The sequence below is a fragment of the Drosophila montana genome, unplaced genomic scaffold, assembly GCF_035044405.1.
Source record: "Drosophila montana isolate Dmon_TW-CO22-7 unplaced genomic scaffold, ASM3504440v1 contig_1962_1, whole genome shotgun sequence".
NCBI lineage: Eukaryota > Metazoa > Arthropoda > Insecta > Diptera > Drosophilidae > Drosophila > Drosophila montana.
The window spans coordinates 330,371-354,669 of NW_026996879.1; the positions used below are offsets into that span (position 1 = coordinate 330,371).

General features: G+C 42.6%; 3 protein-coding genes across 4 annotated transcripts; 2 read left to right on the forward strand and 1 right to left on the reverse strand.

Annotated features, from left to right (window-relative positions):
- Nucleotides 1–4,314: 4,314 nt before the first annotated feature.
- gcm (glial cells missing) lies at nt 4,315–6,452 on the forward strand. Its single transcript, XM_064679009.1, has 2 exons — nt 4,315–4,706; nt 4,775–6,452. Exons 1-2 carry the CDS (start codon nt 4,315–4,317, stop codon nt 5,982–5,984), a joined length of 1,602 nt encoding a protein of 533 aa, XP_064535079.1. The 3' UTR covers nt 5,985–6,452.
- An 8,042-nt stretch (nt 6,453–14,494) lies between these two features.
- On the forward strand, nt 14,495–17,627 carry Mtpalpha (monolysocardiolipin acyltransferase Mtpalpha). The gene is made up of 5 exons (XM_064700823.1): nt 14,495–14,728; nt 14,975–15,717; nt 15,777–15,917; nt 15,991–16,760; nt 16,820–17,627. The coding sequence occupies exons 1-5, from the start codon at nt 14,653–14,655 to the stop codon at nt 17,454–17,456; spliced, it is 2,367 nt and encodes a 788-aa protein (XP_064556893.1). The 5' UTR covers nt 14,495–14,652; the 3' UTR covers nt 17,457–17,627.
- Nucleotides 17,615–22,548, reverse strand: brwl (brickwall). 2 transcript variants are annotated; one of them, XM_064700824.1, is made up of 4 exons: nt 22,355–22,548; nt 19,753–20,078; nt 19,536–19,588; nt 17,615–19,470 (listed from the first exon to the last, which is right to left on the reverse strand). In XM_064700824.1, the coding sequence occupies exons 2-4, from the start codon at nt 20,046–20,048 to the stop codon at nt 18,428–18,430; spliced, it is 1,392 nt and encodes a 463-aa protein (XP_064556894.1). In that variant the 5' UTR covers nt 20,049–20,078; nt 22,355–22,548; the 3' UTR covers nt 17,615–18,427. The 2 variants fall into 2 exon arrangements, with proteins under 2 accessions (XP_064556894.1, XP_064556895.1); XM_064700825.1 differs by lacking the exon at nt 22,355–22,548 and adding an exon at nt 20,764–20,959.
- Nucleotides 22,549–24,299: the final 1,751 nt, after the last annotated feature.

The following is a 24,299-nucleotide window of genomic DNA, read 5'->3' on the forward strand; positions in this document are numbered from 1 at the left end:
ACAACAACACCTGACCGAGCCCGAGCGTCTGGCGATTTGTTTGGACATCGGATTAGTTGGCCAAGCTACTTAGCAGCCACTTGTCCCAGCGATCAGTCCCATTTCGAATACTCTCTGTGCCGAAACATTTCAATTCTCACTGGCTGCAATCGTGGGCCAGCGATCTCGTCCCCGCACCGCAGGACACTCGCGGCGCTGGACGGACGCAGAGGACGCAGCGGACCCAGCGGACTCACGCAGAGTGTGAAAGGTATTATCAGTTTGACTCGATCTTGTGTGTATGTTAGTTATATAGTTGTTGCCGTTTACGTTTTGAGTTCCATTTATCAGTTTGTGGAAATGCCAGAGGAACAATGAAAAATTATGAGACTTGCTTTAAATCATTTACCATGCGCCATGATCCTGGCCCAAGCAATCAGTCCGCCTGGGAGGGTTGTTCTAAGTTCATCATTGGCCTTATCTGACTGCACAGATCGGATCTCTGGCTATTTCGATTTTCATGTTGTCGCCGTTGCCAAATGAATGATTTCCTATATGCGGTTTTAATTGCGGCCAACAGAGTTGGTACCAAAAGTGAAAAGTACAGTTAATTAGCTGCGAATTGTTGTTCGGCTGTTTGTTAGATGCTTGTTGCTTGATAAGCCCCGAGCTCATGGAAAGCATGAAAGCATTTCTATCGACAACTAGGCAGGCAGAGAACAGGACATGCCAGAGGGTAAAATGTACTTAATATAAATAAATGATCATGTAATCGCACAGTTACCCCAAAATAATAGGTTGCTATAAAACGAAAATACACAAAATGACTTCAATATTGATAACAAACTCACATACTCATGTGAAAAATATATATATATGATTTTATCAGAAGATCGAGCATTCGGTAACACTTCTCGAGATAGAGTTATATTAATATTTGTTAAGCCGGAATTTATAAATCACAAGATACGTATGGATTTGTAATGTTTACGTCAAAGGACTTAGTGACTAACTAAACCAACTCTTTTTAACAAATTTTGTGTTTAGTATATAACTTTACTGATAAAATCATATATATACATATATATATTTGTTTAAAAAATGGGTAAATACATTAACATATTTGTATCCCTTAAAAGTACCCGCAGTAAATAGTATACATACATACCTTAACACATATATGGAAGGAATGTATTGAAACCGACTCAAACAAAATTCCGCGAAAGTTATTTTTACATACAAGTTAAGCGAGAGTTACTTGTAGAAAGAAAATTAGCAAGTGTTGAGTGAGTTTGAATATTTAATACTCTACATGTTAACAAATTTAAATCAAAAATATTCTACATTCAAAAATAATATTTGCAAATGTTTTAAGCAGTATGGCTCGACACAAAGTCACAGACAAAGTTTGCTTCACTTCTTTATAGATCCCACCGCAATTTTTACATATTGCCTTTATATGCGATTCTCATAAATTTAAATGCCCCCTTAATGGTTTGATTACGTATGCTATATTATTTGGATGATCATGTATTGCCCTAACACTCAAGTATTCTTATTTATATGTTTTTAATAATATTTATATATATATTATTGGCACAGCTTTTCTGCTAGTATTGTAATATAATAACATAAATACTATTTCCTTTTATATTATATATAAATTATATTATATTATTATAGTTAACATAGTTTTCAAGTTTCAAGAGCTTGCCATTGCACACAAATCCGATTGCCTGTAAAATATCAAAACCGCTGCAAATCCCTTTGGGTATTACTTCCCACGAGTTAAGCGGGGAAATTGCTGAATTTACGATGACTTTTATGCGTAATTTTTGGTTACAATTTTATGGCTGTGTCACGGAAAAGCCGAAAATGGAAAAAGAGTTCCGGCTAGTCGACGCCACCCCGGGGAGAATGTCAAATAAATTTGACTGGAGTGAAAAGTCGCAATTGATGTTGGCATTGTAATCGTAATTGAAATGGAACAGTTAATTTGAGGCATCATTAAATGGCCACACCCACTTTTCAGCCATTCACTGCAACTGCCAGCCAGGTAGGCACACACACACACACACACACAAACACATACATAGATGATCTGTTTATCAATCTCAAACGTGAATTCCTTCGGTCTTTCGCATAATATGCAACGTCATGACTTCTTTTCGAGTCAACGCCCCTGAGCCGCACCCTTCGGTAGTGTAATCCTTTAAGGTCCCGTCGTAAGTAAGTCCTATCGCGTGCTCAGTGCTCAATCTCTGAGCGAGCATTCGTCCCAGGCCAGGCACCGCGGGTTGCTCATTCATTCGCTTGTGATGTGTCATAATTGCACGATTTTCTTCTTCTTGTGTGAGAAGTGTGAAAATTATGGGGTTTACCCGTCGCCTTTGCACAACCCTTCAGATTTCAGCGTTCAGTCTTAATGATTATGTTTGTTTGCTTTATCTTTGGCTTAAGATCGCCGAGAGACCAAAGAAATTTGTTTGCTAACTTTATGGCATATGCCTGAGTTATGGCATTTGACTTGGGTTTTCATATATCCTTTTCGTCCTGGGGGTTGCTTTACTACTTCTTCTTCTTTTTTTTGCGTGCTAAATTGTATTTTATGATCTTGCGCGAGGAAGTTCCTATCCGATTTTCCTGTTGATAGCGTCAGCGTATTTTTTGCAATCGTTTAAAGCCTATCGCTGGAAAGATCGTGAGAAGTTACACCGTTAGGTTTCGATGGGCGCAGGACTATGACAAAGAATGTTAGTTCCTGTAAAAGTTCTAGCTCCGCATTTATATTTATATTAATTCTCATTTAATAAACTAAAGAAAAGGAATACATATTTTATAGATAACAACTAGGAAATATATTGTATGCCAGAAAATAATGTAAATTATATCAGCACATATTTAATAAATTTAGTCGAGGCTGCATTCTGCAGAAATTGTTTCGTATTATCATCATATATTAACAATTTATCAAAATTAAGGGAAAAATTAAATAGGATTATGCTAAATTTTAGGTTTAACAAAATACAGATAAGGAATTCAATGTAACTGTGCCCTTTCTTTTAAATTTTCTACAAATGCAGACAGATAAATATTTCTGATAACTCAAACAATTTTAAAATCATGCAAATATATATCATATCATGAAAAGGTTTACGTTTGTAGCCCCACATTAATTCACATCCTAATTGTAGTTACCTTTTAGCTTAATTAGCTATGGCAGAGTAAGCGGAATTGTTGGCTACCCATAACTCTCTTAACATTTCCTTTAGAATATAAATACAAAACTTTTCCTTCTTATCCCTACATTCCCCCCAGCTGCATTTCCATTCATATTTAACGCTGCTTTGAGCGCAAACTTCAATACAAAACTAAACCACAATCGCACATCTGCTGCGGCTGTGGCTGTGGCTGTGGCTGCTCTTACTGCGCCTGCGACTATGCTCCAGGTCCTGGTCCTGCAACTGGCCCCTCTTCCCTGGCCCTGTCGCAGTAGCAGTGCCAGTCACCAGGTGGTGCCTGTTGTAATTCACAATTGTTGTTACTTTTTTCTTTGAGCCCAGACTTAATTAGCTTTGACTGCCTGCTTTAATACAAATACCCAGCGATGCCTCCCCCCTTCGGTCGACGCGTGCTACTGCCCAGGTTGGAGAGGGGGTTGGGGGGCGGCAGAGACAATCGGGGCGCAGGTGTGCCAATGCTAGAGCAGCGCAACAGCAGCTCTGGACTCTGAACTGAGAGTCAAGAGCTCCAGCGACAAAGCGCCAGCTGCCAGAGTCAATGGCTGTCCAATCAAACCCGAGCACAGCCAGCGCCGGCGACGACGTCGACGGCGACAGCGACGGCTGGATGACGAGTGCCCACATAAAGTTAGTGTGTGCGGTAAAAGAGTTCCAGTAGAAATGCGAGAAAGAGAGTGCTGCTGGACTGTGTGTGTCTGACGGATAGCTGGCGCACGGATAATAAACGGATAAACCGGATAAACCCGATAAACTGGAAAGCAAGCCAATGAGAGCGCAACGGTGCGAGGCGAGCAAACAACCACCGCTGCGCCGCTGCCGTCGTGGTCGCCGCTTCGGTCAAAAGGAACTTAATGTGGTGTTCGGCACAGCCAGAGACAGTCAACATTGCGCAGCCGTTGTGAACGGACGTCTACGCCGCGCCGGAAAACAAAACCAACCAAGTCGCTAGTCGAGACAATCGCCAGATTCGAGAGCCACAAAAAGTGTGCAGTGTGTGTGAAAGAAAACACCACAAAATATTGAAAAAAAACTGAACAGAACCAAAATTTAGTTAACTATCGAAACAATGGTCTTAAACGAAATGGCCGGTGCAATGTCTGCCCTGCCCCTGTCGCTGCCCCTGCCCCTGACGCAGCCCAGTCCGGTGGCAAGTCCGCCGGCGAGCAAGTCGCGCATTCAAATCGAATGGGATATCAATGATACGGTTGTGCCGTCGGTCAGCGAATTCGACGAGTTCAACGACTGGGCCAACGGCCACTGTCGCCTGGTCTATGCCGGGCACAACGAGGACGCCAAGAAGCACGCCAGCGGCTGGGCCATGCGGAACACCAACAACCACAATGTCAACATACTGAAGAAGAGCTGTTTGGGCGTGCTGCTCTGCAACGCCAAGTGCCAGCTGCCCAATGGAGCCAGCGTCCATCTGCGCCCGGCCATATGCGACAAGGCGCGCCGCAAGCAACAGGGCAAACAGTGTCCCAATAGGTAAGTGCCAGCCACCAAGAACCCGCTCAAAGTCTCGACTCTAACTTCGATTTTTATTTGCTCATCAGAAACTGCAATGGACGCCTGGAGATACAGCCGTGCCGCGGCCATTGCGGCTATCCGGTCACACACTTCTGGCGGCGCGCCGGCAACGCGATCTACTTCCAGGCCAAGGGCACACACGATCATGCGCGGCCCGAGGCCAAGGGGTCCACGGAGGCCCGCCGGCTGCTCGCGGGCGGTAGGCGCGTGCGCAGCCTGGCCGTCATGCTGGCCCGGGACGCAGCGCTCAGCGATAAGCTGTGCAGTCTGCGCACCAACAAGCGCCAGGCCAAGACGCAGCAGCTGCTGCCGCTGCAGGAGGGCAGCAAACGCAAGCAGCGCTCGTCCAATGCGGAGCTGCTGCAGCAACAGCCCGGCACGGAGCTAATGGCGAGCTTCCAGGCCGCTGGCCATGCGACAGATGCAACAGCACCGGGAACCGCAACAAACAACGCTTCCTCGATCTTCAATCCGGCGCAGAGCAGCTACGTGACGCCTCAATGGAGCACGGAGGGCTACTATCAGCAAGATGCAGCCGCGCTGGGTTACAGCAGCGGCATCTACGGCTACGACATGCTCCACTCGCCGCTCTCCTCCAACAGCTCCACGGGCAGCTACTACAATGCCCCGGAGGCGCAACAGCAACAGCACCAGCAGCAGCAACAGATTTTGCTGTCGCCGGAGCAGCAGACTCTGTCACAGACCAACAGCTATGATCAGACGACGACGACGACTGCGTCTAGCTACCAGGCGGGCATGAACCTGTACGAGAGCTGCGATGACACCTCTAGCTTAACCAGCAGCTCTGGCTACAGTTCCGAGGATTACAGCTATTTCAATGGCTACGTGCCGCAGAGCCTGGACGTAAGCGCCAGCTCCAATGCCAGTCCGGATGGCTTCTACACGCCCCACTCGGAGATCTTCAGCGTATTCGATCCGAACATCAATGGCGGTGGCCCCTCCACCGTGGAGCTGCTGTACGATGAGGCCACCGCCTATCAGCAGCAGCAGCAGCAACAGCAGCAGCAACAGCAGCATCAATCCTTCATTGCATCACCCGCCGTCGCCGTCTCCTACCAGCAACAGTCGCAGCAGCAGCACCAGACGGCGGATTACTATTACAGCAACACGGGCGTGGACAATGTGTGGAATATCCAAATGGACGCGACTGCTGCAACGGCCTCCTACCAGAGCGCAACTAGCCAACTAGAGTCGGGCGTTGAAGTTTTCTGTTAATCCTCCCGATCTCGATAAGACACACACACACCAAAACACACACACACACACACACCCGATCGAAACACTCAAGCGTTGTTCTAGTCTCTAGTTGATCCACATCTCTCGCCTCATCCAGTTGCGCACACTCGAAGTTATGATCCATACCCCCTTGCTTGTTGGTTTTTGTCTTTATATTTGTCTTTCATGTTTCTAGCTCTTAGTCATTGAGAACATTTGTTTCCCAGCTATTCCAAAGTTTTAACTTAAGTGCATATATAAGTAATTTAGTATGTTAGTTATCGTAAGCGAGAAACACCCACCTATTTATGAATTTTGTATTAAAATTTTGAAAATAAAAACATATTTTAGAATTGAAATATTGCGAAAACTTTCGCCCACTTTTATTGATCAAAGCAGTTCTTACCCGGAAGTTCTTACCGAATCCCAATAAAAACTGATTTTATTAATTTAGTTTGGCTTAAAACAATATTTCGGACACTTAAACTGATCAAAATACCATATATAATTAATAATAGCGCATCCGAATGTATGTGTTTAATTTAAAGCGTAATTTAATTTAATTTAATTTAATTTAATTTAAAAAAAAATATTTTTAATTTTATTACTAATAAAATTTGTTTATATTTTAGGCAAAATCAACGAATTTGGATGCATGAAAATTAGTTATCATTATAAACTGAATTATTTAGATTCTAGAAAAATCTGGAATGTAGAAAATCAGCAAATGGTTCGAACCATGGCATATTTTAGAATTGAAAAATTGGGAAAACTTTCGCTTTTATTGATCAAACCAGTTCTTACCGAATCCCAACTAAATCTTATTTTAATAATTTAGTTTGGCTTAAAGCAATATTTCGGACATTTAAAATAATCAAAATACTTATATAAATTATTGACGAATCCGAATGTATGTGTTTATTTTAAAGTGTCTCCCAAAAAAATATATTTTTTATTTTATGAGTAATAATATTTTATTTTATTTCAGGTAAAATAAACGAATTTGGATAAATGGAAATTCGTGATTTTTAGAACCTGAATTAAGATTCGAGAAAAATCTGGAATGTTGAAAATCCTCAAGTGGTTCGAACCGTGAACCATCAATTTTTAGGTATGTAGCTTTAAATTATTTTTAATCTGAATACAATTTTAGTTACCAGATTTCGGGGTTCAGGGCATAGATTTATGGCCTTGCTTTTTTATTGCCTACCTCCCTCTACGTTAAGTGAAAATCGAACCCATTTTATATAAAGCTGATCATTCGCATACATCAGTAGGTTTATTTTTAAATGCCTTGACAAAAGTAATGCATAAATTTATGATTTCTGATCAGTCGGAAACACTTTAAATCAAAGATGGCGAGTTGTCGTCCTGATTATCCTGCGGCCAAGGGCTCCTCAAGTTCGAACGTATGTGATTAAAGATATTGGCAGCAGAGTTTGCTGCATTACCACTGTTATGTTCACTGTTGGTGGAGCTGTTGGAGGGATTGGGCTCTACTCTGGACTCTGGTGAGCATATGTCACCCAAGCTATTCCGTATATGATCGAATATGGCGTTATCTTCGGGAGTATTGGAAACAGCGGGCTGTTCAATGTGGCCAGTGCTGGATGAGGCATCCACATTTGGGAATGCAGCCAGGCATAGATGGGCCATGGTCAGATCTGGTGCACAACGCAGTCCGGGCTGGAGCTCGGAATTCGATTCTTGATTAACCGCCTCATTCCAAGCATCCTGAAAATTATATGATATTGGATTGCCGCTATTTCTGCTCGTGATGTGCAGCCCGTCTCCAACTGCATTAAATGCCTCCAGAGCTGCGCGCTGCGCGCTGAGGAACATCATCATCCTGGCGCTGAACCTGGCGACAGCTCCGTCCAGGATGGAACTATTTGAAATTGCCATTAGGCTGTCGCTTATTGCAATGGTTGTTGAAGAGGGCGGAGCAGAAGCTGCGACTACAGATTGAAATTCAGTTTCAGTCGGAACTGAGGCAGAGGCTATTGCCAATGCCAAGCTTGGAGTGGAGGCCAAGTCCACGCGTGGCTCCTCGGAGCACGGCATATCCTCCATAGCTGGGATGTCCGCGAGAACGAAACCCATCGGAGAATCTGAAGTAGGCTTGAAAAATCGGGGTGAAATCAAAGACTTGCGCTTCGGACGAGGCCTAAAAGGCACTCGCTTAGGTCCCAGATTACGGCGCTTACTCCGCAAGATCGGGTGCTTACGCGTCCTGGCGCTGGCAGCTTTCCGACAGATCTGGCGACGAACAGCTGGAGATTTCTGTGGAGCTGCATCTGGCATCTCGGCCTCATTGTCAAGCAACTCTGCATCTGCCTCTGCCTCTGCCTCCTCCTGCTGAGGGAGCTCAATATCCTCTGACAATGCAGGCTCCTTGAACTTTGCCGCCTTCTTGCGCCGACTCCCGGAGGACTTGCTGCGCACGTTCTTCCGGCCATCCTTGTTCAGCAGATCCACGACTTTTACGAACCATGGCAACAGGTCGGATATGTTTCCATCGCAATTCAGGATCATTGGTATGGATATCTTTTGCTTCGGCTTGCTCTGCCTTTTCACGGACCTGCGTACCGCTTCCTTTTTGGGCTCAGTACTTCGACTCTTTGCCATCCCAATTTTAAAAGCTTTTCGCTTACTACAAATGCTATAAAAACTGAAATGCTATAAAAAAAAAGAAACTAAACTAAACTAAATATTTTTGCTTAGAATATTCTTGTTGGCACTTTTCGTGTTTCTTTTGTTGTAGCCTAAAATGAAATAAAATATTTTCTATACAGTTCGTATACCTCAACAGCTTGACATGTGCCTGACGCTTACAATATTCTCGCCTGCTGCTACGAACACAACAAAATCTTGTATATTGCATTTCAAATTAACATCTGTAGGTCCCCAAATAAAGTTACTGAAAGGATTTTCATTCTGTGAACCAAAGGACACTTGGATAGTCCGATTTTGTAAGAAAGAGAAAAGAAAAATTAAATGCGAAATTCAACATCTCATCAACATTCAATGACCTTATATGGAAACGAATCGTATGAAAATGAATCCTAATTATTAAATATATCAATTTTTAAAAATTTTAATGCTAAAAGCCTAATTAGAATACACAATTGCTGAAAACCTGCTGAAAGGTATGAAAGTATATATCAAAAGTGGACATATATAATAAATATATATGTTTACATTTAAATCGTTTTCTCCATATCTACGTCTCATTCTGGAGCCACTTTGTTCGAATTCGAATTTAACGAATTGCTTCTTGCGCTTATGCATAGGAATTTTTTATCCATCGATTTTTCTCTCCCTTTTGGCCATTTCTGTTCGACTGGTGTTTTAGCTGAATTCTTATTAAAATCTGTGGAGCCAAAGGCCGTTTTTTAGAATATTATTTGTCAATAAAATTACGAGCTTGTTTTCCAATTTATTTTCATCATATCATATCATTTTTATTGATTTCTGTTCACATTTATAGATTCTGTTAAATGTATTTTATTTATGTCAAAATTATAACTAGAACTTAGGTATATTGCTCTTCTCATTTTCTTGCTGTCTTTTCAATTCCAACTTTATTTATGACATGAAAAACTATATTCCATTTTAATTCTTCAATTAGATTAAAGATAAATAGAAAATTTTTTTAGAAATATATAATATAAAAGTCGAATGAAAGTAGATACAGTTTTATTGGACACGCCATGGAACTCTGCCTTTATTTCAAGAATTTCTTTAGATTGTGTAACTCGTGTCCTGTTTGAAAAGTAACAAAATAATTTAAATGATTGAATGATAACGCAAAACATTTACACCCTGTGCCCGTGAGCAGCAGGGGATCTAGCTGGTCATGGGTTAAAGGAGTAGCATCTAATCCTGATCGCTATCATCAGGTGCTGGGGGCACAGACGCCTCTGTTTGGTTATCATTCAACTCGAGAACAAATGCAAAAATGTTATCGGCCGAACGGCTCAACTGGACCGTATTGATGGGCACCACATGGTAGCCATCCCCAGCAGCAAGCATATCGATGCCTTCGGCCAGTGGAGGCGGGGCTAATGGCGGTCCCAGCAGAACCTGCTCATCGCCGGGAGCAGCAGCCACCGCCTCCATACGACGCATCTGTTCATTCAGAGAATCCTGCTGCTGCTGCTGCTCGCCCATGTTGTCCGCCACGAATCGCAAGGCATTCATCAGGTTCGGCAGATCGGGGCGAAGTCGATAATCGTTTTGAGCTTGTGCATCCTCTGGAACCATTGCGGCATTGTCCGACATAATTCCGAATGGACCTTGAGGCCCATTTGGATTAATCGCGTTCTGGAACGCAGCCGCCTCGTCGATTGACTCCATTGGCAGGGGCGCCGATCGGAGTCTCGGGTCCATTACCTGGGACACCATTTGGGCCAATTGTCCGCGCTGCACCTGGCACTCGGCTATATTGCGCTCGCAATCGGACAAATAATTGTGTATTATCTCCAGGCTCTCCTGCGAGGTGAGCATCTGGGGTCTTCTGTTGCCCAACCCAGCGGATCGACGGTGCACCCGTCCACTGTGCACATCCTCCCGTGGGCTCAAGCCCAAGCGTTGCCTGGCAACGGGTATATCGTTTCGTGGAGCGCGGGATCGGCCCCGCTCCCGCCTGGCGTCAAGCGCCGGCAGCTGGGCCGGATGACTCCGTGGTGCACGTCGCATACGCGCATTTCGATCCGATGGCTCCGATGTGGAGCGACGGCCGCGTGAGTTTGATTCCTTTACCGGAGGCATTGCGGGACTCCGATTTTTATTCTGATAGTATCTCGTGTTCTATGTCAGAGTCTGTATGTGAAGTGCTAAGAGTTAAGACTGATCCAAAGCAGTCAATACAAACAGGACCTTGACATTTTCCGGGTCACTACGTTTACAAGTTAAGATTTCAAGATATACCTGATTTCACTAAATTGACTCACACGTAAGCTAATCTTGAATTTATGACAAGTTCATGAACTAATAAGGCGCTGCCTACTTTGCTCTACATTTAAGCATATCGATTTTATAATATTTACAGAATGAGATATCATGCATTCAGATGCAGCTATATCATACTGAACAATATAATATATAATCCTATATAGAGTTGGTTAGCTTAAAGAATGGTCGTCCTTTCAAATGATAATGTGATTAAAACATTCTTCTTAGCCATTTTCAGTTTTTACAGTGCTATTAAGCCATGTTAAACTTAGTCTAGCCCAACTTATTATCCCCAAAATGGAATCAAAAGAATTGTGGCCAAAAATGTCTAAGATTGTTTGGTTGATAGCTTCTTTTCTTATCCTCTTATCCTTTATGATTGTTATTAATTATAATTTTTCTTTTTGCTGAAGTATGTGGTGTCAGACCTCTCTCCACTTTGGAAATGCTTTCGTATTACTTCAAAGTGGGAGCCTTCTTCTTCTAATAGCTCACATAAAATTGTGATTACAAACACATTTTTTTCATTTAAATATGTTTTATTTTGCGCTCGAATCGATCAGTGTCTTCTGATCTCTACCAAGCGAGTATATAAGGTAAGAATGTATAGTTAGAAGTGAGTAGCTTATATGATATTTACAATGATTATATGATTATTTTAAAAAGAAGGGGAAGTAGCCTTCGGAGGAGCCTCTCTCTGATGGGGCTGTGTATTATATAAAGTTAAATTTATATTATATTAAAGACACTTTAAAGGAAAAACTAAAAACCATTCGCTTTTAATATTCAAGTGTTATCTAAACGACCTTCCCTTAACTAACTTCAACCTAGTTAACATATTTCAAAACTTGCTATCATGAATATTACCTAAAATTTGTCTGCTTCATTTGGGCCTCGACATCTATATTAGTTGCGAAAATGTTCATTAACAAATTGGCTGGCTCTATGAGTTGGATATGCATATCGAATTAGTTTGGCAAATTCGCGCGAGTTCAACCCCAGATGGAAGAGTGCAAAATGATCATTTTTGGCAACTCGGGCAATTCACGCGAATATTGAATTACAAAAGGCAGCAAAAGGCGAAAGGATCAATGTTAACTAATTTGCATAATGCTCGGCACCCAAAGCAAAGGATAACAACAAAACAGAGTCAGGGCAATGATGGATTTGCATACGGCTGGGCTTGATATATATTTGTATTTCTATTTTTATTTTTTTTTTTTAAGGGGCTAATCAAACAACAAGGACATTACGACAGGAAGCACACGCTGTTGTGTGATTTATGGCTGGAAATTAACATAAATGAAATCAAAACATTATAAATGTTTTCATTTTTGCCCGCAGGGGTAGCTGCTCTCGAATTATATATGCAAATATCGCCCGAAACAAAGTCATCTCTCTCAGCGCACTCGGCACTTCCTTCCGCGAATATCCTTGAAGGTCGCACGCGCCGAGCCCCGCTCCGAGTCCCGCGCCGAGTCCCGCGCCGCGCTCAACATGACAACTAATGGGCGTTTTGTTTATGGTCGCCCTCAAACCCTCATTAGGGTCAGGCTCGGCAAACCCTTTCACCTAGCATACGTTCCTTTTTTTCAATTATTTATAATCAGCTTAGCATGAGAAAAAAACACAAACTACAAAAAAAATGGGTTTATAGTTTTAAATAGTTGAGTGGCGCCTGACAGGCAACTGGTCTTTAATTGTGCATAAAAAACCACGGCCGCGATTTTAATATTTAGGGATTCCTGGCTTATAAAAAACTAATAGGTGTTTATATCTCTATAAAGTGGCAAACCATTTCGAGAGGGTTTTCATTGTTGTGGAGTGGGAAATGCATAGGAAACTCCTCGTGAGTATAGCCGAGGTATTATTAAGCAAAGGATAATATAGAACTCAATAGAATATTGAATAAATTGAAACTTTTCTTTAAATTGAAGCCAATTTTGTAATTTTTGCAGTTATATTGGATGGTTCCCCCCAGCTATCCAACATTGTGAGAATGAGAAAGGAATTAAGCAAAGGATAGTATAGAAATCAATAGAATATGATATAATATAGAAAAAATATTGAAACTTTTCTTTTAACTTAAGCCAATTTTGTAATCTTTGCAGTTAGGTGAGATTGCAAGGTTTCTCCCAGAGAAAGGAATTCTTTTCGGATTCGATTCGCTTTAGGAAGAGCGCGAGGCATGCGATAGGTAAGCGTTATTTGATTTCATTGGAGCTAAATAAATATTGTCATCTAAAATCTCACCTTTTTGCAGTCGCAACTAATAAATGAGGCGTGCAGAAGAAAATTCCCTTTTGAGTCCTAATTTTTTGTCTCTTTTTAGAGCAATTTTCACGCTGACCCACCCCGCAGCCGCGGGGCAAGCGCTCGAGTCGTTTGGGTCAGGTCGGGTCGGGTCAGCTCTGCGCATGCGCCGAGGACTCATTCAGCCGCACATTAAGCGCGCCTCGTTTGTGCTGAGGCGTTTGTCGTGTCCTTTGAAGTGGCCACTTTTAAATGGTTTCGGATGAGCATTTCGGCACATTGTTGTGGTTGTGGGTTTTATTGTCGCAACATTTTTGCCACGTATCATAAATTAAATAGTTAATCGTTCTTTGCCTCATTGCAGCTGCGATTCCTGACGGACATGCCCCTGACAGGATACGTCAGCCGAAAAGTCACACTTGAGTTTGACACACAAATCGACCAAGCGACCTTCCGAAAGCCGCGGGCTTATCAAGCCAAACGTTCAACATGACATCAATTAGTCAGAGTTCAATGAATAGCTGCATAGCTGTATGTACATACATACATACGTATGTACATAAGGAAGGAATGTATGTATGCAGCTTTTAAGTCATTTTATTCTATTATATGTATATAGTTTATGTATATATGATCTCTCATGTGAAACGCAGATTTAGTTTGTGTGTATGTGTGCTTGTGCGCATACGCATGTTTTATATGAATGTTTGTGTGTGTGCATGTTTATATACATACATATACTAAGCTTTACTTCACACACCTTGCAAATTTGAAAAATACGTATTTCTACGTATAAAACTACAATTATGTATGTATGTATGTATGTATGTATGTATGTATGTATGTATGTATGTATGTGTGTATGTATGTGTGTATGTATGTGTATATGTATGTATGGCTGTATGTGTGTATGTGTGTATGTATGTATGTATGTTTGTATGTATGTTTGTATGTATGTAAGTATGTAAAAAGACGTTACGGCTATAATATTTAAATATATTACGTCAATATAAATGCATGTTTATAGTTTAAAAAATTATATAATCAAATAATGCGTTGCAATACGATTCGATTTAAAAACGGTTCAACAAAATAAGATAAGCTGAAAGCGCCATCTAGGAGTCAATAGCGCTTATCACCGTGAATAACATTGGTAGTCGTCTGTAAATTGTAAGCTGAAAGCGCCATCTAGGAGTCAATAGCGCTTTTCCCAGTGAATAACATTGGTAATCGTCTGTAAATTGTGGCGGTTGGGCAATAATTTTAATTTATGTTATCGATACTGATAGGCTGCCTAGCGTTGTCGGCACTTGCAGTGTGCAACAAGTCTATTAATTTGCCACATAGTTTTTATACAACAGTTTTTATAATATTCTTTTTAATTTTAACCAAGCATAAAGTGCATAACCAACAGTTAATAATAAGTTTATAAAAGTATCTGCGAACAAAAAGCTGTGTAATGTCGGCAACGAGATTTCTGAGTGCAATCGGCCAAATTTCGAGACAGCAATTGCTGCAGAACAGATGCGCTAGAGGTAATTATCCGAAAATAGATTAAAAATTAGGCACATAATATTTAAAACAGGAAGAAAATGCATTGCAGTATAGGCAGTATACATGATTAATTGAAATATAGAATTGTTAATCACTTGGACAGCGGTTGCCGCATAACTGGACTTTGACCTTTGTACTCCCCCGTATGAGATAATGCCAAAGTCTCAACTTGTCTATGAAATGTGCTGTTATGGAATCTCTGAACAGTATTAATTGATTAATTTCAGCATATCCTGCTGCTGCACAACTCCAGCGTCGTCTAATGTCCACAAATCCAGCGCCGAAGCTCGCCCCGGCTGCCGAAGGCGTCAACAAACACCTGCACACCAAAGTGGTCAATGGGGTGCTGGTCATTAAGTTTGACTCGCCCAATGCCAAGGTCAACTCGCTGGGCAGGGAGGTAAGCGATGAGTTCGAACGTGTGATTAAGGATCTGGAGACCAACCCCTCGGTCAACTCGGCGGTGCTTATTTCGGGAAAGCCGGGCTGCTTTGTGGCTGGCGCCGATATTGGCATGCTGGAGGCATGTCAGACAGCCGACGAAGCGGCCCTCATCTCGCACGGTGCTCAGCTGATGTTCGAGCGCATGGAGCGCAGCCGCAAGCCCATTGTGGCCGCCATCAGCGGTGTCTGCCTTGGCGGAGGCTTGGAGCTAGCGCTGGCCTGTCACTATCGCATTGCCACCAAGGATAACAAGACGAAGCTGGGTGCGCCGGAGGTTATGCTGGGTCTGCTGCCTGGCGGCGGCGGCACTGTGCGTCTCCCGAAGCTGACATCAGTGCCCACCGCGTTGGACCTGGAGCTGACAGGCAAGCAGGTGCGTGCTGATCGGGCCAAGCGCTTGGGCATTGTCGATTTGCTGGTCGATCCCATTGGACCTGGCCTACAGCCCGCGGAACAAAACACCATGGAGTATCTGGAGAAAACTGCTGTGCAAGTGGCCAACGATTTGGCCAGCGGTAAACTGCGCGTAAGTTGTCCATCCGGAGATACACATATGAAATGATATCATTGCGATTGTTTTTACAGATCAACCGCGAGAAAACGGGCTTGGCCAATAAGCTGCAAGCACTCGTAATGGACACAGATTTTGTTAAGAACAAAATCTTTGATACAGCGCGCAAACAAGTGATGAAGGCCACTGGTGGTCTCTATCCTGCGCCCCTCAAGGTGAGCCGGTTACAATCTTTCTATCTATTATTTGTATGACGGGCAACCGCCATTTTCCTCATTTACTGCTCAGATCCTTGAAGTGATTCGCGCTGGTGTGGACAAGGGCGCCGAGGCTGGCTACGAGGCGGAGCGCAAAGGCTTCGGTGAGCTCTCGGCCACACCCGAATCAAAGGGCCTCATCGCACTTTTCCGTGGCCAGACCGAGTGCAAGAAGAATCGCTTCGGTAAGCCCCAGCGTCCTGTGAAGACTGTGGGCGTGCTAGGGGCTGGTTTAATGGGCGCCGGCATTGTGCAGGTCTCCGTAGACAAGGGCTACAACGTTGTCATGAAAGATGCCACCGACGCGGGCCTAGCACGCGGCATAGGTCAAGTTCAGAAGGGCCTGGAAACGGCTATTAAGCGCAAGCGCATATCGGCACTGGAACGCGATCAGACGCTCGCAAATTTGCTGCCCACGCTAAACTACAACGACTTCAAGACAGCCGACATTGTGATTGAGGCTGTTTTTGAGAATATAGAGATTAAGCATCGTGTGATCAAGGAGCTGGAGGCTGTGGTGCCAGAGCATTGCATCATCGCCACCAATACCAGCGCCATTCCCATAACAAAGATTGCAGCTGGCAGTTCGCGTCCCGAGAAAGTGGTGGGCATGCATTACTTCTCGCCCGTGGACAAAATGCAGCTGCTGGAGATCATCACGCATCCAGGCACCTCCAAGGACACGGTTGCCCAGGCTGTGGCTGTTGGTCTCAAGCAGGGCAAAGTAGTGATCACTGTGGGCGATGGTCCTGGCTTCTATACGACGCGCATTCTGGCTACCATGTTGTCCGAGGCTATTAGGTGAATCTTAGGTTTGGTTTCCAGCTCAATTTCATTGTTAATCGTGTTCTTTCGCTTAGACTGCTGCAAGAGGGCGTGGATGCCAAGGAGTTGGATCAGTACACCAAGAAGTTTGGTTTCCCAGTAGGCGCTGCCACACTGGCTGATGAGGTGGGCATTGATGTGGGCTCCCACATTGCCGTGGATTTGGCCAAATCGTTCGGGGACCGCTTCAGTGGCGGCAATCTGGAGGTCATGCAAGATCTAGTTTTGGCCGGTTTCCTGGGCCGCAAATCTGGCAAGGGCATTTTCTTGTATGATGGCAAGAGCAAGGGAAGCCGTCCAGTGAATACTGATGCTTTAGAGATTGTTAAGCAAAAGTATTCGCTGGTGTCCAAGGGTGCCAATTCACCTGACGATCTGACACTGCGCATGGTGTCCCGCTTTGTTAACGAGGCAGTTCTGTGCCTGGAGGAGAAGATTCTAGACAGCCCATTGGAGGGTGATGTGGGAGCCGTATTTGGACTGGGCTTCCCACCATTCACAGGCGGCCCCTTCCGCTGGGTTGACCAGTACGGTGCTGGGAAGTTGGTCAGCAAAATGCAGTCCTACGCCGATCTGTATGGCGCACCATTCAAGCCAGCCCAAACACTGCTCGATATGGCCAAGGATCCATCAAAGAAATTCTATCCCAAGACTGGCGCTTCAAAGTTGTAAACGACAACAATAAACGAAATATAGCTTTAAAGTGAATTTGTAGCCTTATATCTTATGCATTTCTCTAACAAAATACTTTGGAGTAGTCCCCACTGCCCCCGCTCCCCGCTCTTTGATGAATTGTTGAAGTTTTCAGCTTTATAATAAACTATATCATGTAATATTTTCATACATTCATTTATTTCTTTGACACGACTGTTTTGCGAGCTTAGGAATTTCTCGCTCCTGATTGCCTAAGTCTAATCTGCAACGATTTTGTACATCAATCTTATAGCTAAGCCTAATTACGCACTATGCATAACATCCATTTCTATATACAAAGCTGCTTACATATTAAATTCTCTATATAAACAACAGTTAGCATTACAGCAGCCAACAGCCTGCGGCATCAGCTGCCGCATTTTAGGTAATTAATATTTAGAAATAACACATTGAGCACACGACACATGGACACTGAACGGCGAATAGCTCAAGAGTTGTGAAGCTAATTATGGAAAGCAGAAGAAAGTAACGCGTTTTTAACAGAATTTTCATTTTTCAAGTGACGATCACATTGAGTTTTTGAAAATTAAGTTATTTCCACTCAGACTTCGAAAAACATAAAATCAAGTCCTAGATGTCTTAAAAAGGTTAAATTTCGTTACTTGAATTGAAAAATTATGGCAATTTTTGATTTGCCTATTTGAGGATAATAAGTATTGGAGAACTCTACCATTCATATAAATATTTGCTTCAAAGGAATAAACCCTCAGAAATTTTGAAATGTGAGTAGCCAATCAAGGCAGTATTCACTTGAGCTTGGGCTTTTCTCTAAAAAATAATCCAATTTTAAAAATAATCATTTTTTTTCATTTCGGTATTTGCTTTGCTATTATTCTTGGCTTTCCAAGCTTAAGCTTCTCAACTCTTGGCATCAACCATTTATGGAATACCTAACTATACTTCTTATATTTAGATATAAGGATTTTTGTTTACTTGCGCCAATCCCGTCCAGAATTGCGACGCTGCTGCCTCCCGGAAGCACTGTTGCTTGCTGAGGCACTGCCACCTCCACCGCCAGCGCCAACAACACTGCCGCTGCTGGTGCCACCACTGCCGTTGAGCACACCGCCACTGTAACGCTCCTGGGATGGGTAGCGCTCTACGACCTCGTCTATGAGCTCAAGAATGCCAATTTTGAACTTGCGACGCTGCTGCGGCGTCAGTGCTGCGATGTCCGGCAGAATGCTGCGAAAGAACTCCATGTCCGTGTGCTCTGAGACGCTGAGCCCGCCAAAGTAAGCGACGCCACTGCTCGTCGTGGTGGCCTCGCACTCGGTTTTGATTCTCTTGGCATCGCTTTGCTCGAAGTGCGCCGCCTGCTGCTGCTGCTGCTGCTGCTGTTGGAGCTGCTGCTGCTGCTGTTGGAGCTGTTGGAATTTATGGTGATAGCCGTGCAGCGCATGGTTGTGGGAATGTGGCGGCTGATGATGCACTGGTGTGGAGGAAGCATCGTTGTATACCAAATCCGGGCCGGACTCTGCCAGCTGCACGTCCGGTATGAAATTCTGAAGGCTATTGGCGCTAGCCGTCTCGCTGTGGGCTGGCGAGCTGGGAACTGCCATAACATTGGATCCGGGTGTAGGTGCAGCGCGCTGCAGACCCAGTGTTGCGGCTATGGCAGGATCAAAAGCATCAATTGTTTCCTCATCGTCGTTTTCAGATAGCGACTGCTTAAGCTCCAAAGATTCATTTAGTACACTGTGGTTGTTGTTGTTGTTGTTGCAGTACAAATGTTCCTGCTGATGCTGCTGTTGCTGATGCAGATGCAGATGCTGCTGGGAGAACTGGTAGAGCGAAGCCAAACTATTATTGCCATCCAGTGAATTACGCGAGGACTTGAGGAACGGCAGCAGGAACGCCATGTGCTCGGTCAGATAATAAGGTTTATGCTGCGGCTCGGAGCCGCTCTGCTGTTTGATGTAGCGCGAGAGGCACGCACGCAGATTCCTCCATCTCTCCTTGCAGTGAATAACTAAAATGTGAGGTAATATGTGTCAACTAATTTGATAAACAGATAACTGATAGCTTTTAACATACCACTCTCACGCGTCTCCTTTGATATAAGGGCCCAGGCTTTCTCCTGGTTGTCTCTGTAATGTTAAAAAAAAACTAAAATGAGTGACAAACTATATCGTTGGTTAACAAATTATAAACTTAAGCTGATGCTACTCTGCTATCAACATTATCCTTCCAATATAAATAGGTACGATATAACTACACGACTCACGCTCCCAACACTAAGTGGTGAACTCACCTGTTGCGATACTCCGGCACTTTCTTGTCGTACAGACAGCGATACGTGCGCACCAAATTAACGAATCGTATGTTGAAATCCTCGTCCGCTTGCATGACACGATTTGTTGATCCTATGGTTGCTGATGTTGCTGTCGGGCTGTTGCTGTTGTACAAAGTTGCCGCTGAGGTTGCTCGCTCGACGTCGCCTTGTCGATTGTTGCTGTCGTTGTTGTTGCTGCTGCTGCTGCTGGTGGTGTTATTGGTGGTGGTGGGGTTGGTGGTGCTATTGCTGCTGCTGGGCGTTGAGGTGGTCATATTCGTTCCACTGTCTGTTGTTGTTGCAGTCTGTTAATTACAGAATTTGCAATCAGTTTGCTGTTTAATGTTGCAATGCTTTTGCTGTTGCTGCAGGTGTTGGTGCTGTCGTTGTTGCTGCTGCTAGTCACACTGATAACAACAGCGAATGCAATACCCAGCAGCAACTCTGCTGTTGTTATTGTTGTTGCTGGCAGTCAGAACAACAAGCGAAACGTTTACTTTACTCAAAAAGGGCTTTGGGCTGCGTCTGTGTTGGTATTGCTGCTGTCTCAGCAACAACAGAAGCAGCAGCAACAGCAGCAGAAGCTGGCGACGACAGAGAGCTTTTTGCAGTTGATATTTTTGTTGCTGTTGTTGTCATAACTATGTATATTTTGTGAAACCTAATAAAACACTGGCCGCTTTTATTGTTGTATTTGCTTTCGTGACATTTGTGGTCGACGTTAGCAACGACAACGACAACGACAACGACATTAGCAACATTGTTTGCTTTTCATATTATTATATCCACAATAACAACAATAACAGCCATAGAGGTAAAATAAGAATAACAGGCAATTTGGCTGTACTTGTTTTTATTGTAACATGTTCTTGCCATTCTTGGTCACACACACACACACACACAAACTCGAGCCCATTTGCGCGGTTTTGATAACAGCAAAAGCAATGACAGCTATTGAGTTATTATTCACAGCAATTCGTATACACTCACCAAATGATTCGTTTAATGATTCGCATGCCTATTGAGACCGACCGACTGCCTGGCTGACTATTATTGCAACTGCTCAGCTGCTTGCTGCGACTACCTGTTTTGATTCTAATCAACCCACTCAGTGTTGCACTACCTCTCCCTCTCTCTGTACACTGCTCTCTATCTCCTTAAATCGTACCGCCTCTCTCTCTCTCTCTCTCTCTCTCAGTTGTGGCTGTCGCTAAAATCTTTAACAAATTTTCCCGCCACTTTCAGCACCTTGCGTTAAGCCCACCAGTTTTGCACACAAGCAACGTGCGCACAGTGGCCTGAGTGCATGAAATTGCTCAATAAAGTACAATAACTGTTGATTATTAATATTTGCGAAAAACAATATTTTTATAGGAAAATTAAAATTCAGAAAACAGACGAAAAATTGAAAACTTTTTAAAGGAAATAAAATATATGAATGTCAAATGAGATTATATTTAACACAATACGGAATTTTATAATTATGCGAAATATTCAGCCCACTGTGGCACAGTTGTTATGTTGTTTTTGTCGTCATCATTATTATCAACATTGCCAACTTCATTATCATCTTCTACGCTGCGCGCGTGTTTCAGTTCTGGCTGTTGTTGTTATCGTTGTTGTTGCTGTAGTTGCTGTTGACGTTGCTTTTGTTATTGCCATTGCTGCTGCTGCTGTCGCTGTCGTATGTTCTGTATTATTCGTCATTTGTTTTTGTTGTTTTCGTTAGTTTTGTTTGTTCGCCTTTAACAGTTGCCAGCGTCGCTGACGCAGCCGCGGCAGAGCAGCCAGACTTTGTTGTTGTAACTTTTGCTGCTGCTGTTTGCTGATTTTTGTTGTTGTTGTTGTACCGCCTGCGCAACGGTTATTGTTGTAGCTGTGTTGTTTTTATACGTCGAGTAGAGAGGGCAAACAATAAACTAGCTAGCAATATTAATTGTAATTTGTCTATTCACATAAAATACGTACATATGTTAGTATATATGTATGTATGTACATATTTGTTCTATTTGATTATGAGTATGTATGTATGTATATATGTACATACATACATATGTTTTTATTTATATGTATATACATATATATAAATTTGTACAGCAACACAGCGACAGAAACAGCAACAGCACACAAAAGTACAGCAACGTGCAAAACAAGAAAACACAAAAACAAAAAAAAACAGAATATTTCTAAAGCTAACAAAACACACACAAAACTTGCAGAAATACCCGGCTGTCCCCTCCCCAAACCGCTGCCTCCTGACCAATGACAGCAGCAGCAACGAAGGCAAAGGCAATAACTTTGTTAGATAGAACAACAACAGCAGCAGCGGCGGCAACGACAATAACAACAACAGCTATAGCATCAGCAGCAGCAGCAACAAAAGGCACAAACACACACACACACACACACACACATACAGAACACACTGGCACACAAACAGTTACACTATGGCATATAGAATTTTTCTTGTTGGTGAATTGTTGTTGCTTATCTGGCCAAAGCATTGCTTTTGTTGTTGTTCTGGTGGTTTTTATTTTATTTTTTCAAAAACATTTTCACTCGAACATTTTGTTTATTTTACCTGTACTCTGCAGTTTCCGTCTGGGCCAACGTTTAAAAAACCGTTTTTAAATAAATTCAAACCGCGCTTATTTTTAAGCCAGTGCCGCACTGAAAACGGCGCCAAAAGAATCCGCTGCTTTAGCGATGTCGTCGTCGACGGCAGCGATGACGACTGCAACAGCGACTGCGACTGTGACAACAACAGCGGCGGACTGACGTAACATACAAAAAGTTGCAATTTTAATTTCGTTTTCAGTTGTCGTATGTTTCACGTTTCAAGCGACGAAAGCGACTAAACACACTCAGATACTCAGTATCTATCAGCTACAGTAGAACACAACAACAACAACAACAAAATCAGCAGCAGCAGCAGTCGAAGTAGCAGCAGGCAAGCAAGCAGCGACCACGACGTACAGTGGGGCGCCATTAACATTGCATGCTGCGTACATCTCAACATCGGATTTTTTTATTAATAAAACGAATTGAAAGGGGATGATTTAAATAATGAAATACACATATTTTTCTAATTTATTTATTTACCCTGTGATACACAAAACATATGATAATATTTACGCTAATTAAAAAAAACTTTTTGAATTATTTTATTTGTTTTATTTCTACATAATGATTTCTACACTGAATTTTAATTTGCACGCATGCTCATGTACTCTTCATTTACATTTACGACTTACTTTACCTTATCCTATATAAATTTTTTTTTCTTAGATTTAAAAATATTTGGTTCCATGATAATGTTTTAGTCAAAGGCCAAAAATGTCTTCCATTTCCTTAAACGAGTTTTCCTTTGCAGTTTACAGTTTTTTTCCACTGTGCGACGACAACAGCAAACAGAGAAGAACGCACAAAACGGTGCTCTCTTTCTCCCTCTCTCTCTCTCGAACACAGAATCACACACACGAACGACGCACACAGCTGGCAACAACAAGAGCGCAACTTTTATTGTTGTTGTTGCTGGCGAACAACAAATAATACAAACAATACACACACACACAGGCACATATACAGGCACACACAGGCAGAAACAAAACAGCAGAGCAACGGCAACTGCGCGCTACAAAATGCAAAGAGACAGAGACACAAAGCAGAAACGACGAAGCCAACGACGACAGACCAACAAAAATGTGCTTCACTGTGGTCTCATTTCAACAAAATATAATTGAATTACTTTAAGATGTTAGAGTGAATATGTTTATCAATATTATGACCATTTAATAAACTCTCCAAAAAACTATTTTTTAACGTTATATTGCTTAAGAGAGTTATTTATTTCTTTTTTACCGACATTCTAGTTTCCATATGATTAAAGTACTTTTAAAATGTTTTTACACATTTTTTATAATTCATACAAAACCACATCATTGTATATTAGTTTTTCCTGTTCATTTAATTTCTGGTTGGTATTTTTCAAAATTTTTTAGTTTTTGGTCCGCCTATCGCTCTGCATGCGCTTACCTGAATACAATCTACAACAATTTTAGCCATATGACTGTATCCGTATCCAACAACCCTAGTCCAATGTGCATCTTCCCCTGTGAATCATGTGAGTGTGTGTGCACAGACTTCCTAACTCTCAGCGAACATTGAAACAGCGACAATGGCTCGGCAGCGGCAGCGGCAGCGGCAGCAACTGCTCTCAGTATAAACAAAATGCCAAGTAAACAAAAATACCCGCAAATTATTTTCCTGCTATTGTTGTTGTTGCTTTGTTAAAAGCTCTTATTGCTCTGTTCGACAATTCTCAAAGTTTGTTATCATTGTTGATGTGTTACGGGTTGCATGAGCTAGCGAAAAGCTTTTTGCAAAATAGTTGTTTACATAGAGCTGTGCACTTGCGCTACACAGGAGCTTTTAAAGCGTTCCATTAGCAATTGTTAAAAATTTGAAATTATCAATAATTGTGAGAATTTTTTAAAACATTAATATAAAATAGGTACACTAAAAAA

What these genes read in the sequence shown, in the direction of transcription:
- Mtpalpha (XM_064700823.1), top strand. Translation starts at nt 14,653, where the DNA reads ATGTCGGCAACGAGATTTCTGAGTGCAATCGGCCAAATTTCGAGACAG. An exon ending in GCAGAACAGATGCGCTAGAG is followed by an intron (nt 14,729 to 14,974) that starts GTAATTATCCGA and finishes GATTAATTTCAG; the next exon opens with CATATCCTGCTGCTGCACAA. An exon ending in TCTATCCTGCGCCCCTCAAG is followed by an intron (nt 15,918 to 15,990) that starts GTGAGCCGGTTA and finishes TTTACTGCTCAG; the next exon opens with ATCCTTGAAGTGATTCGCGC.
- brwl (XM_064700824.1), bottom strand. Translation starts at nt 20,048, where the DNA reads ATGACCACCTCAACGCCCAGCAGCAGCAATAGCACCACCAACCCCACC. An exon ending in GTGCCGGAGTATCGCAACAG is followed by an intron (nt 19,589 to 19,752) that starts GTGAGTTCACCA and finishes TTAACATTACAG; the next exon opens with AGACAACCAGGAGAAAGCCT. An exon ending in AAAGGAGACGCGTGAGAGTG is followed by an intron (nt 19,471 to 19,535) that starts GTATGTTAAAAG and finishes CTCACATTTTAG; the next exon opens with TTATTCACTGCAAGGAGAGA.
- gcm (XM_064679009.1), top strand. Translation starts at nt 4,315, where the DNA reads ATGTCTGCCCTGCCCCTGTCGCTGCCCCTGCCCCTGACGCAGCCCAGT. An exon ending in GGCAAACAGTGTCCCAATAG is followed by an intron (nt 4,707 to 4,774) that starts GTAAGTGCCAGC and finishes TTTGCTCATCAG; the next exon opens with AAACTGCAATGGACGCCTGG.